General features: G+C 44.4%; 1 protein-coding gene across 1 annotated transcript in view; it reads right to left on the reverse strand.

The window, feature by feature from the left end:
- NEK5 (NIMA related kinase 5) overlaps positions 1-14155 on the reverse strand; it is a 98615-nt gene extending 84460 nt beyond the window's left edge. The window contains 4 exon segments of the mRNA XM_017350285.3: positions 583-680; positions 12629-12725; positions 13314-13452; positions 14021-14155. Of these exon segments, the coding sequence (XP_017205774.3) occupies positions 583-680; positions 12629-12725; positions 13314-13430 (312 nt within the window). The 5' untranslated portion in view covers positions 13431-13452; positions 14021-14155.

Consider the following 14155-nt stretch of genomic DNA (forward strand, 5'->3'; position numbering starts at 1 on the left):
CATCAATGGCATGGGCCTTAATTCAGATTTCTCGCCACACACACACATACCTGTCTCCTTCATGAGTACAACGCCCAAGCGGGTCCCAAAGGAGGCTTGAAGTACAGAAGAAAAATGTGTTTGTGCAAAGAGCAAATGGATACTAAAGCCATTCATCTTCACCCTTTCTCCTCTCTTAACAGCCACTAAAATTAAATAGACATTGCTAAGATCTTCCGTCTTCCCTAGCAGAGTAGGATAGCTATTTTAAAACAGAGTGCCAAATGATAAAAGGAAAGAGTGAAGCTATAAATATGTCACATTTCAAATAACCAAGGACCATCCACAGTCAGATGCTTTTTAAGCCAGGAAGATTTATCTCAGAGGCATCCTAAGTGAGACTGTCCAAAGAGACTATCTTTTCTCAAGAAGATCTCATTGCTCAGAAAAGGTAGAGTTCAAGTTCAATTGCAAACATGTTTTGGTCTGAATTTTCCAAGAATATTGATCCACTCTTTCAAGTTTCATACAAACTTATGACATTTTAAATGTAATCCTTCCTCTCCACATATAGATTAAACAGCAAATTAGAAATGATTTTACCTGATCTTCACTAAATAACACTCCCCGCTGTCTGCTGATCCTTCTCATGAGATCCCCTCCATCACAATATTCCATGACAATAAACAGCCGATCTTTTTCTGTAAGAAAAGGCATCATTTGGCGCTGGAGGGGTTCAGATATTTATCAATCATTTGCTTGCTAAGTTTCAGAAAGTGGAGGATATAACAGGAAAAAATACCATATATAATAGTTCACAACTCTGGCTGTGGAGTCAAGATGGATGGCATTCTATGCCCATTTGACCACTGAACATTTCCTGGCTCTGTAACTCTGGGCAAGTCACTTTCTTTGTGTCTCAGTACCTCATCTGTAAAATGCAAATAATTCAGAAATATCCTACTAGGATGGCGGGAAAGATCAAATGAGTTCATCCATGTCAGATGCATAGAATATTGCCTATACATGAGAGTGTGGTGAGAACTATTATGATTAATACATTACTATAAGGATTAGAAATCTGCTGGAAAAGTAGCAGCTGTGAATCTCTCCTAGTACCCCAAGATTAAGAGCCCCTTCTTATGTTGGGGTATGAACACGTGCATTTATTCAGACATGTTGTTGAGTACAATAGCAACTGTTCTTTCTGGTGGACTTCTCCTAACCTACTCAGTAGATTCCTGGACGCTCTCCTGTAGTGTTGCCTACTCAAGGTCATCACTAGTGACTTCTGGGCTCTCTGTTTTTCTACACACTTCTGTTCCCACCGATTACACTGATGCTTACCGAGACCCTTGTGTTTTCTCCAAATCTTCTTATGCCACTTATGCTTGTCATTGTAACTATTATATAGACTGATGTAGTAGGAATAGAAAAAGAAAGATAGGATTATTTCTATAAAAGACTACATTGAATGTTTTGGAGGACTCAGAAAAATTGACTAAAGAAAAAAAATGCCATTTACCTAAACGTTGGATGAGACAAGTAAAAAGTTAGAAAAGCTCTAAGAGGATTGTGAACACAGATTATTCAGAAATTTTATTCTACACTAAAGAAAGGAAACAAAATTCTAAATAAGAGGCAGAGCTTATATAAGAAAGAATATTCAGAACTCTAGGTCTGTGAACTCAATGCCTTGGTCTTGCATCAAAAGTTTGACAAATGTGTTGTGTTTTTATCTGTTAAATTTGTTTGTATGTATTGGGACAGGAGTTCTGGCATAGCAGATTAAGTCATTGTTTGGGACATGAGCATCTCACTGGGTGCCCCGTTACGTCCTGACTATTCTGCTTCCAATCCAGCTTCCTGTAATACTCCTGGGATGCAGCAGATAATGGCTCATGTACTTGATCCCTGACACCGTCGGGGAGACCAGGGACATTCCTGGCTCTTGGCTGCAGCCAGAGGCAGCTCTGTGTGTTATGGGCATTTGGGGAATGAACCAGTGGATAGAAGATCTCTGCGTCTGTCTCTCTGTCTCTCTTTGTGTCACTCTGCCTTTCAAATATGTAAAAACAAAAAAAATATTTTAAACAGTCATATGATTCCTATGGGTATCCCAGGCAGCTGCTTAATTGCCATGCCAAATGCCTGACTCCCCAATCTTTTTTCCTTAAGGAGTAATCCATTTACTCATCCACATACTTTTTTTTTTTTTTTTTGACAGGCAGAGTGGACAGTGAGAGAGAGAGACAGAGAGAAAGGTCTTCCTTTGCTGTTGGTTCACCCTCCAATGGCCGCCGTGGCCAGCGCGCTGCGGCCGGTGCACCGCGCTGATCCGATGGCAGGAGCCAGGAGCCAGGTGCTTCTCCTGGTCTCCCATGGGGTGCAGGGCCCAAGCACCTGGGCCATCCTCCACTGCACTCCCTGGCCACAGCAGAGAGCTGGCCTGGAAGAGGGGCAACCGGGACAGAATCCGGCGCCCCAACCAGGACTAGAACCTGGTGTGCCGGCGCCGCAAGGCAGAGGATTAGCCTAGTGAGCCGCTGCGCCGGCCTCATCCACATACTTTTAACAAGGACATGTGATCAGTAAGAAATGCTATGTTAGGGATACAGAGCAAATAAGCTGTCCTCCTGCTCTGTCTAGTTGGGGAGTCATTCCACATTGTGTGACCAGTGCTGGATTGGATGTCTGTAGGCTTGAGGGTGTAGAGAGCATAGAGAAAGTGACAGGGGGCCGGTGTTGTGGTTCAGTGTGTTAAGCTGCTGCCAGTGATGCATGCACTCATATGGGTGCTGGTTTGAGTTCTGGCTGCTCCATTTCCAACCCTTGATCCAAGAAAATGTGCCTGGGAAAGCAGTGGAAGATGGCCCAAGTGCTTGGGTCCCTGCCACCCACATGGGAGACCCAGAAGAAGCTCCTGGTTTGGCCCAACCCTGGCCATTGTGGACATTTGAGCGATGAAACAGTGGATGGAAGATTGCTCTCTGTGTCTCCCTCTCTCTCTAACTCTGCCTTTCAAATAAATAAATAAGAGAAAGGAAGAGAGGAGGGAAGGGAAGGGGAGGGGAGGAGAAGGGAGAGAAAAGAGAAGGGGAGGGAGGGGGGAAGGGAAGGGAAGGGGTGAAAATTTGACTGGAGATCTAAGAAGGCTCCTAAGAAGATGCTCCCAAATATACCCTCACATCTGGAGATCAGTTATCCTCAGCACCATACTACTTTTATAATTGATTTTTGTTGTAACTCAGTCATTGAAAGAACTACAAAGGCAAGGAAGGGATGGCAACTTCAAAACCAGGGGGGAATCAGAATAAGGAAACCAAGGGGTCCACTTCATTTCCTTTCCACTAACCTCCATTGGACTCAGCCTTACACTACACTGGCTTTTGGTGAAAGAAACGGACAGGTTCAGGATTATCATGGTTGAACCAACTCAGACTATTCAGGCAAATGAGCATTAACTAGCTCTAATATAAGCATATCTTTTTTCCCTATTAGTCAGTGTTAATTTCTTTTCTGTTGTTTAATATTTATTTGAAAGAGTGACAGAGAGACAGACAGACAGAGAGAGAGAGAGAGAGAATGAATCTGGGCTCCTGGCTTCAGTCTGGCCCAGCCCCAGTTGTTGTGGGCAACTGGGGAGTAAACAAGCAGATGGGAGTGCACTCTCTCTCTCTAACTCTCTCTCTCTTTCAAAAAATACAAATAAATAAACTTTATCAAAATAAACTTATTTTTGAATTCCATTTTCTATGAACTTGAGAAGTTATCCTCATGTTACAAATGCCACAGGAGTGATAAGCAGTAAGAGCTGGAGGCACTCAGAGCAAAGGAGAGAATCATTTCAGGTTTATAAGGCGGCATCTGTGTTTCCTCTTGATGGAAGTGTAATACTGGAAAATGCAGAAAGGAAGAAAAGGATAACCCCAAAAAGGAAATGCAGGGTGCACTACAGGCAGTACTTTTTGGACCTATAAAGCTTATGGATCACAGACCTTGCAAAACAATTAAGGAGCACTAATATTAGGCTTGTGGGGCCGGCGCTGTGACATAGTGGGTAAAACCGCTGCCTGCAGTGCCAGCAACACAAATGCGTGCCTGTTCAAGTACCCGCTGCTCCACTTCTGATCCAGCTCTTTGCTATGGCTTGGGAAAGCAGTAGAAGATGGCCCAAGTCCTTGGGTCCCTGCACCTGAGTGGGAGACCCAGAAGAATCTTCTGGTTTCTGGCTTCAAATCGGTGCAGCTCTAGCCATTGTGGCCATTTGGGGACTGAACTAGCATACAGAAGACTTCTCTCCCTTTCTGCCTCTGCCTCACTGTAACTGTGCCTTTCAAATAACTCTTTTTAAAAAAATTAGGGCTGCAATCTTTATTAGCCAAGTCCCGACATATATTATCTGTTAATATAATTAATCAACTCTAAAACACACTCTTGAAAAATCAAGTTTGTGTCTTACAGATGTTAGAATCTTCTCATCAATTGCTGTAGGGCCAGCAGTCTTAATGTATTCACTGTGTGCATAATTTTTAAAAACTTCTTAAAAATTGAAAAAAAATTATTTGAGAGACAAAAACAGACAAAGGAAGAGAGATTCCATCCCTTGGTTCACTCCTTAAATACCCACAGAAGTCAGGAGCTGGGCACTCAGTCCAGATCTCCTACATAGTCTTCTGCTCTCCAGGACAGGCACTGGCAAGAAGTTGGAGTCGGGAACTGGAGGCGGGTACTGAATCCAGGCGCTCTGATATCTGCTGTGGGTGCCTGAGCCAACATCTTAACTGCTAGGCCAAATGCTTGCTCCTGCATAATTTTTAGAATACATTAAAAAATACATTAGCCAATTTTATTTGCTTACATTTTCTTATTTATATATGCACAATAGTAATATAAAAATATGTTTAAGTAAATCTAAAAGAGGTCTGTCTATACATATAAAAATCATAAGTGATAAGAAAGCACTGTATCAGCGTCTGTCAGCATTTTTTCTTTTGCATTAGCATGCAATGATGCCTCTTACAGTCATTTGATGAAATATCATCTACTATCACTATCATTCCACAAAATAAAGGCATTTTAATACCAAAAATCTGGGAAGTACACACTATCAGAATAAAGAATAAAAAACAAATCTCCTCCTATTTTCTTCTTGATCATTATACTCTACCCACAATGACATCAGGGAGGGTTCTATGAAGAATCTGAGATTCTACCCTACTAACTGGCTGCTTTCTACTTCACAAATGCTGGCAGAAGTCATGAGACTCCCAGGTAAGAAACAAAGGATGTTATTATGTCTGGCAAAAGCAGTAGCCAGAGCTTCATATTAACACTGGTTCTCTATGTCACTGAAATCCCACAGAACCAACACAGGTGGGTCTAGATGGACACCAGTACATGGGGTGGGCTTCATCACACCGAGGGCAGGGAAGCTACTGCTTTCTTTTTTTATTTTTATTTTTTTGACAGGCAGAGTGGACAGTGAGAGAGAGAGAAAGGTCTTCCTTTGCCGTTGGTTTACCCTCCAATGGCCGCTGCGGCCTGCGCACCACGCTGATCCGATGGCAGGAGCCAGGTACTTATCTTGGTCTCCCATGGGGTGCAGGGCCCAAGCACTTGGGCCATCCTCCACTGTACTCCCGGGCCACAGCAGAGAGCTGGCCTGGAAGAGGGGCAACCAGGACAGAATCTGGCGCCCCAACCAGGACTAGAACCCGGTGTGCTGGCGCTGCAAAGCGGAGGATTAGCCTAGTGAGCCACGGCACCAGCCAGGAAGCTACTGCTTTCACAGTGAGAAGGAAGCAAGGCTGCTGTCTTCAGGGAGATGTCACCTCATCTTCGAAAGTTGCTCTCAGCAAACACAGTCCTGAGAAACAGCCCAGGTAGACAGTGGCCAGGACCTTGCATTCTTGGGATACCCAGCAGTGGATGCTGAAGGCCCACGGTGAGCTGTTCTCCCAACAGCTTCTGGCTGGTCCTTTAACACATCAGGCCTGCTCTTGCCTCATGCCTTTGCAGTGTTCATTCCCTTAGCCTAGAAGGTTCTTCCTGAGACATCAGCAGGACTCTTTCCTTACCTCCTCCAAATCTTTGCTCCAATGTCACCTCCATTAGTCCTTCCAGACCACTCTATTTAAAACTGCACCCTCCCACCCCCCATCTCATTCCATTCTATTTTCTGACAGCACTTGTCACCTTGCTATATAAAGTAAGCTCATGAATTACATTTACATTTGTCCTCTGTCTCTCCCTACTCCCTAGCTCCAAGAAGGTTAAGTCCCATAGTTGCATTAGGATGTATGATGGCCCTGGTGAACAACCCACAGATAACTCTCACCCCTGAGTGAGGGTGGAACCACTCTTCCCGGGACTGTTATGTTACATTACAAGGGGACTTTGCTGATGTAAAGGCACTGATCAGCTGACTCACGGTCAATGGAAAGGCAGATTACCCAGGTGGAAGTGACCTAACTACATGATCCATTTTAATCTGTGCCTAGAGGTCAGAAACAAAGGAAGTGAGGGATCTCCACACTCTCTTAAGGAGGCCAAATGGCAAGGTACAGAGGCCCACTTCTTGAAGCACACAGCAGAGGCCCCGTTAACAGATTAATTGCCAGCTAGTGAACAGCCAGTAAGAAAGTAGGGGCTTATGTCTTAAAATTGCAGGGAAATGAATAGGCCAAAAATCAACCTGAGTAGGCTCAGAAGAGGACCATGAGCTGCAATCCCAGCTGACACCCTCATTTCAACTGCATGAGACCCTGAGCAGACTCTCCACCTAAGCCACGCCCAACCTTCTGAGCTGCAGGATTTAAGAGGTCATAAATGGTAGTTGTTTTAACCAACTAGATTGTGGTCATTTGCTAGGCAGCAATAGAAACCAAATGCAGCAGTGCAGGGATTTTTGCCTCTTTTGATCACTGGTGTATCTCAGAGTCCTAGAACATACCTAGCACATGACAGACAGTATTTATTGATAGAACTTATGTGGTATTAATTTAGCCTTAGGAAAATATCAAGACATCCTCCTTATTTTTCTTATGTTGCTTCAAACTGGGAAAATTTCCACAGACAAACAGTGGAGCCTGGTGTGTTCAGGGATGAGCTGTTGGTGGGCAAACAAAGCCTTTATCAGGTGCTACAAAGACCTTTCCAGATAAGCTTGGGGTTTCAGGTACCAACAAGCTACCAAGCGAAGGCAAATGCATCACAGCATCTCCAGTGTTCGTAAACACAGGGTGCTTTATTTCGAAAAATAAAAGCAGTCATCAGAAAATGTAAACTTACAATATAAACAAACAAAGCACAGGCTTTCATCCTGTAGAAGTGACCTGAGTTTTGTAACAGTATCCAGTATAAACTGTCCTTTAAAGCTGATCTTGCATGATATAAAGACATACTACCCTCTGTTAAGCCACTCCATTCCATTCATTCATTCAGCAAACATACATTAAGCAGCTCCTATGTGCTAGATGCTAAGGATCAAGAACTGAGCAGGAGCCGGTGCTGTGGCTCAATAGCTTAATCCTCCACCTGCAGGCCGGCATCCCATATGGGTGCTGGTTCTAGTCCTGGCTGCCGCTCTTCCCATCAGGCTCTCTGCTATGGCCTGGGAAAGCAGTAGAGGATGGTCCAGGTGCTTGAGCCCCTGCACCCATGTGGGAGACCCAAAAGAAGCACCTGGCTCCTGATGCAACTCCAGCTGTTGCGGCCATTTGGGGAGTGAGCCAATGGAAGGTATTCCTTTCTGTCTCTCTCTCTCACTGTCTGTAACTCTACCTCTCAAATAGACAAATAAAATCTTCAAAAAAAAAAAAAAAAAAAAAAAGAACCGAGCAAAAGGGAGATTCCTTTCACCAAAGGTCATTTGGATATTTATAACATCATGCGTAGGCCATACAAATTACCAAGTTAAAATTAGCCTGCTAAGGAGTTATTGAATTTTGGAGTCCCATCTGTGGCTGCCATGGCAGGGCCAGACCCAGTGACTCCTAAAGAGGAGTAAAAAATGTACAAATTCATAATTATGATGTAGGGATTCAGTATGATGTGACCAAAGCCATTTTGGACACATCTGTCATCTTCCCCTTGCGGTAGCCCTGAGGGTCATTCCAAAACTTGTGAGATAAAGGAAGTCATTAAGATCTGCCAGACCTGCAGGTGGAATGTCCCCTGTCTAATCCTTGGAACAGTAATGTTGCTTGAGATGGTCCAGGTGCTGTTAGGTTAGCTGGGGACCCCCTTCCCATTGACTGAGGTTGTGTGGATCCATTGTGTCATGGACACCACCACAGCCTACACTCTGTCCTCTCAATAAATCACTTTCTATCTAATCTTGGATTTTTCTTCTTTGGTCTTTCAGCCCCTTTTCCCTGTGGCAGCTGGTTCTCATCACAGGGTTTTTCCTGAAACATATGCATACTTGTAGACATGCAGGATATATAGACCCAAATACAAAAATTGCAGAGATCAACAAAGGGGTTAGACTGAGGGGGAGCAAGAGTAGGAGTTAGCCGTACACAGTCACAACAGCATCCCAGCAAATGAGGGTCTAGCATTTTTTGCCCCAGAAACCTTTTATTTAAGGTATATATACTTCATGCATTTCATAAATACACATTTAGGAACATAGTGATTCTTCCCACCCTATCTGCTCTCCCACTCACACTCATTTATGGCATAGCTGGATATCAATAGACAGGAATGAGGTCACTTCATTTAGGGGCTCCCCTTAGAAGTTGTTCAATACAATTCCATTAGCTGGCCACATGCATTGCTCTGTTCCTAAGAAGACATCCCAAGGATTCCAAAAGCTCTTTTAAAATTCTCAGTATTTAAAGAATGGCTGTAATACAGTAGACTCATAGAATGACAATCGCTTTAAACAGCACTCTGACCTCAGAATCAGCCCTTAAGGCATTCTGGTCTGGCTGAAAAACCCATGAGAGAATTTCAGGCATGGAAAGCCAAGACATCATGGCAAAAAAAAAAAAAAAAAGTCCTATATGAAGGATCTCTGTGAGAGAGATCCCAGTGGAAAGAAGTAGCCATCAAAGAAGGATGTACTTTTCTCTGAAGGGAGAAGAGAACCTCCACTTTGCTTATGGCCTTATCTAAATACAACAGAGTCTGTGGTCACAAAAGGCTTCCATAGCTTTGGCAGCTCATGTCAAGACTCTCAGGTGATCACTGATGTCATACATGAGTGTTAATTGTTAAATTAACAACAGGAGTCACTATGCACTAACTCCCCATGCAGGACTTCTGTCCCCAATGAGTTGTATTATGAGAATTAAGTGTAAAACCTGTTCTCTAGCCGGCGCCGTGGCTCAATAGGCTAATCCTCCACCTTGCGGCGCCGGCACACCGGGTTCTAGTCCCGGTTGGGGCACCGGATTCTGTCCCGGTTGCCCCTCTTCCAGGCCAGCTCTCTGCTATGGCCAGGGAGTGCAGTGGAGGATGGCCCAGGTGCTTGGGCCCTGCACCCCATGGGAGACCAGGAGAAGCACCTGGCTCCTGGCTCCTGCCAGGATCAGCGCGGTGCGCCGGCTGCAGCGGCGGCCATTGGAGGGTGAACCAGCGGCAAAAGGAAGACCTTTCTCTCTCTGTCTCTCTCTCACTGTCCACTCTGCCTGTCCAAAAAAAAAAAAAAAAAAAAAAAAAAAAAAAAAAAAAAAACCTGTTCTCAAACAGTTTTTTTTTGTGTGTGTGTGCAAACTGTTGAAATCTTTACTTAGTATAGAGTTGGTCTTCTGTGTATAAAGTTAATTGAAAATGAATCTTTGTGGGGCCGGGCGCTCTGGCTCAGTAGGTTAATCTTCCGCCTGATGCACCGGCATCCCAAATGGGTGCCAGTTATGGTCTTGGCTGCTCTGCTTCTGATCCAGCTCTCTGCTGTGGCCTGGGAAAGCAATGGATGATGGCCCGAGTGCTTGGTCACCTGCACCCATGTGGGAGATGGGGAAGAAACTCCTGGCTCCCAGCTTTGGATTGGCACAGCACTGGCCATTGAGGCCATTTGGGGAGTGAATCAGTGGATGGAAGACCTTTCTCTCTGTCTCTCCCTCTCACTGTCTGTAACTTTACCTCTAAAATAAATAAATAAAATCTTTGAAAAAAGAAAATGAATCTTAATGGAGAATGGGACTGGGAATAGGAGAAGGAAGAGGAATGTGGGTGGGAGGGCAGCTATGGTGGGAAGAATCACTATATTCCTCCTAAGTTGTATTTTCAAAATTTGTACTCATTAAATAAAAGATTTCTTTGGGAAACAAAACTTAAAAAAAAGAGTGGCTGTATACATGAAACTACTTTGAATGGAATGGTTTTAATCAGTAAGAAATGCAATGTTGGGGCACTATAGCACAGTGGATTAAGCTGCCACCTGCAGTGCTGGCCTCCCATATGGGTGACGGTTCGTGTCTCAGCTGCTTCTGATGCAGCTCCCTGTTAATGTGCCTGGGAAAGCAGCATAGGATGGCCGAAGTGCTTGGGCCCCTGCACCCTCATGGGAAACCCTGAAGAAGCCCCTGGCTTAGCCCCTGGCCATGTGGCCATTCAGGGTGTGAACTAGGAGATGGAGGATCCCTCCTTCTGTCTCTCCCTTTCTCTCTCTGCAACTCTGCCTTTCATATAAATTGAAATAAATCTTAAGAAAGGAAAGAAAGGAAGAAAGAAAAAAAGAGAGACAATGCCCAGCAGAGCACAAAAGGTCCAAGAAACAGCAGCTGTGTTTGTTTATTTACTGATTGTACTCACCTGATGATGTTTGAAATACCTAGGTTAACACTCCTGCTCCATTAAGGTGAGGAATGGGGGATGTCCCATTGTACTGGTGGCAAATAAGGCCCTGTCACAGTCTTATAAACACCTGACCTACTCTATGTTTATTGTCTGTCTCTTCCCTCTAAAACGTAATCTTCATGAGAAAAGGGATTTTTGTTGGTTTTGTTCACAGCTATATTCTTGGAAGCTGGAACAATGCCTAGCACACAGTGAGCACTCAATAAACACCTGCTGAGTGAATGAATGGCCTCTCACCAATGTTCTTTCATTTTTTAAAATCATTTTTAAAATTTATTTTTTTTGAAAGGGAAAAAGAAAGAGATTGTCTATTCCCTGGTTTAATCCCCAAATGTGTACAATAGTAAGGTTTGGGCCAGGCTGAAGCCAAGAGCCCAGAACTCCATCTTGGTCTCCCACACAGATTGCCCTTGCAACGGCTTGGGCCATCCTCTGCTGCTTTTCCAGGAGCATTAGCAGGGAGCTGGATGGGAAAAGGAACACTCCAATATGGATTATGGGAATTCCAAGTGGTGACTTAACTGCTGTGCCAAACACCCTTTTTCTAAACCTTTGGAATAGAGTGATGGATGGAGGCAGAAGAGTTGTATTCAGGGGTGCAGACAAAGGGACTTCCTTCCCAAAGGTTCTCCCACTATAGTTTTGCAGTTTGCTTGGTGATGATGAGTGGCTACTTGCAGGCTCTCTGTAAGAGGATGGCAGAGTCCTAGCTGTTGCCATGGGACATACAGGTCCTCATGTAGGCAGAGTATACCTCACATACCCATACACCCCCCTCGCACATACACACACACATTACCACATACACACATCCATACACCCCCCTCACACACACATATTACCCCTCCTCACATACCCATATCCCCCCTCACACACACACACATTACCCCCACACACATCCATATGTCCCCCCACACCCACATATTACTCCCCTCACATACCCGTATATCCCACTCACACACACATAACCCCCCCCACATCCATACGCCCCCCCCCACAAATTACCCCCAAACATCCATATACCCTCATACACACATATACCCCACACACAACCTTCACACACACACATCCATATGCTCCCCCCTCACACACACACATATTACCCCCCTCACATACCCATGTATCCCACTCACACACACATACACACACACACATTATTCCCCAGACACATCCATACACCCCCACACACAAATTACCCCCTCAAACATCCATATACCCTCACACACACACACCCCACACACAACCTTCACACATACACCCTCACACACACATGAATGCGTGCATTCACACATGCCTCAGCAGTACTGAGAGGGCTGGTGTGGTGATCCATGTCCCCATCTTTTCCGAAAACCCTGCCTGGGAGGCTCCTTCAGACTTAAGACCCCCAGCCCACCCACAGCCAATATGTGATGTGAAAAATATGAAGTCTTCAAAAAGTCCATGGAAATGTGTATTATAATAAAACTTTCAAAGATTTTTTTGCAGCAAGATAAACTTATTTTTAATTACATTTTTCTATGAGATTTTTGAAGCTTTCCTGTAGATGCATTATAGGCCATTGAGATGCAAAGGTTGTTACTGTAGCAAAACTAAACATCAATCACTAAATATTTATAGGAATAAGAATTCAGGGGAGGTGGAAAAACTTAAAACACCAGCAAGGTATGAAAACTCATCAGAGAGGAAATAGACATGATGCCTCAAATTATAATTTCAGTAAATGAGAAAGCGATTCATTTATAAAAGTTCATTTGCATCTACTGCTCAGGAACATATCTTTCACGTAAGTCAACATGTCTACACTTTGTTAGAGTACTTGAAGAATATCGGAAAATCAAACCTTGAAATGAACCGAAGAAGGTTACGATGTTGGGATGCTTCATCTTGGCCAGAAGAATGACTTCTTTCTTGGAAGCTTCCTTTTCTTGGATGGGCATCTAAATGACATTCCAACACAGAAAAGTCCCGTAAAGAACTTACTTTCAAGAACATGTTTGCTTTGTTTGTTAGAAGATTTACTTATTTGTTTATTTGAAAGGCAGAGACAGAGGGACTGTCTAGTCACTGGTTCACCCCCCAAATGCCCTCAGCATCCAGAGCTACAGGCTGAAGCCAGGAGCTAAGAATCCTATCAGGGACCCCCATTAGGTGGCAGGGACCCCAAGTACTTGAGGCATCCAGAATGCTCATTAGCAGGAAGCTGAAATAGGGAGCAGAGCCAGGACTTGAACCCAGGCCCTCCAATATGGGATGTGGGGCGCCCCAAGTGACCACTTAACTGCCCCACCAAATACCCATCTTTTTTTTTTCTTTTTCTTTTTAAATAAGATCATTGGTCTTTGCACAGACATTGGACTTATGAGGTGAGTGAATACGAATCAACTGAGGTTAAAATTGATAATTTAATTTAAATTTAAGATTCATAATTTAATATAATGTCAAGATTTATAATTGTAAAACAAAGTTTCCTTTTCATATTCAATTAAAAGCCTGCTGAAAAGTCATAGGCATTTGCACTTCTTTACCTTTCCAAAATTGATCTCCTTTATGACACATGGTTTGCTGTCTGATTTCCCTTTAGCCAAGTATGCTTTCCCAAAGGCACCTTCCCCGATGGCCTTAATCACATCGTATTTGTCCATGGTGGCCCGTGCACGGAGGTTCCTGCAATCAGAGCAATGGAATTTCATCGCAGGCTTCTCCTAATGGCTGACAAAGTCAGAAAATTGACGACCAACATGCAAAAAGCACTTTCAGCACTGTGCTGAAAGTTTCCTGCCACCCTCGCCAGGACAGAGCCGCGGGTCAGCCATCAAAGTGAGCGAACGCTCGGCCGGCGGGCTCTAAGGGCAGGCTCAGGCGCTGTGGTTCAGCTCAGAGACTTCGGCGTTGTGATCTGGGGCGAGACTCTTAACCTCCCAAAGCCTCACTCTCCCGATTTCAGAGACGGAAATAGCAGGACCTGTGAGCGTGTTTGTTCTGCAAATGAGAGAGACTGGAGGTGCCAGGTACTGGCGTGTAAAGCCAGAACATAACGCTCCTGTGGGCTTAGGGCCCAGTCTTTCTCAGTGGGGATGTACTGCCCCCTAGGGGGCATTTGGGATATTTATAGGGGCTCTGTTCTCACAGACTCAGACATATTTAGAAGGGGTTAGGGCCGCGGATGCTAAAATTCTGCCAGGCAAAGGACAGGCCCGCACAATAAAGGGTTATCCCGCAGCCCTACACTCACGTGCGTGGGGAAACCCGCTTACAATGACCTGCGGCTGGAATCGAACTACAGCACCAAACGAACCCAAAGCACTTTTCCCAGGATTCTAACACTGGATTTTTCTAGGAATGCAACTGCACGTAAATCAAGGCTTGA

Source organism: Oryctolagus cuniculus, chromosome 9 (assembly GCF_964237555.1).
Source record: "Oryctolagus cuniculus chromosome 9, mOryCun1.1, whole genome shotgun sequence".
Taxonomy (NCBI): domain Eukaryota; kingdom Metazoa; phylum Chordata; class Mammalia; order Lagomorpha; family Leporidae; genus Oryctolagus; species Oryctolagus cuniculus.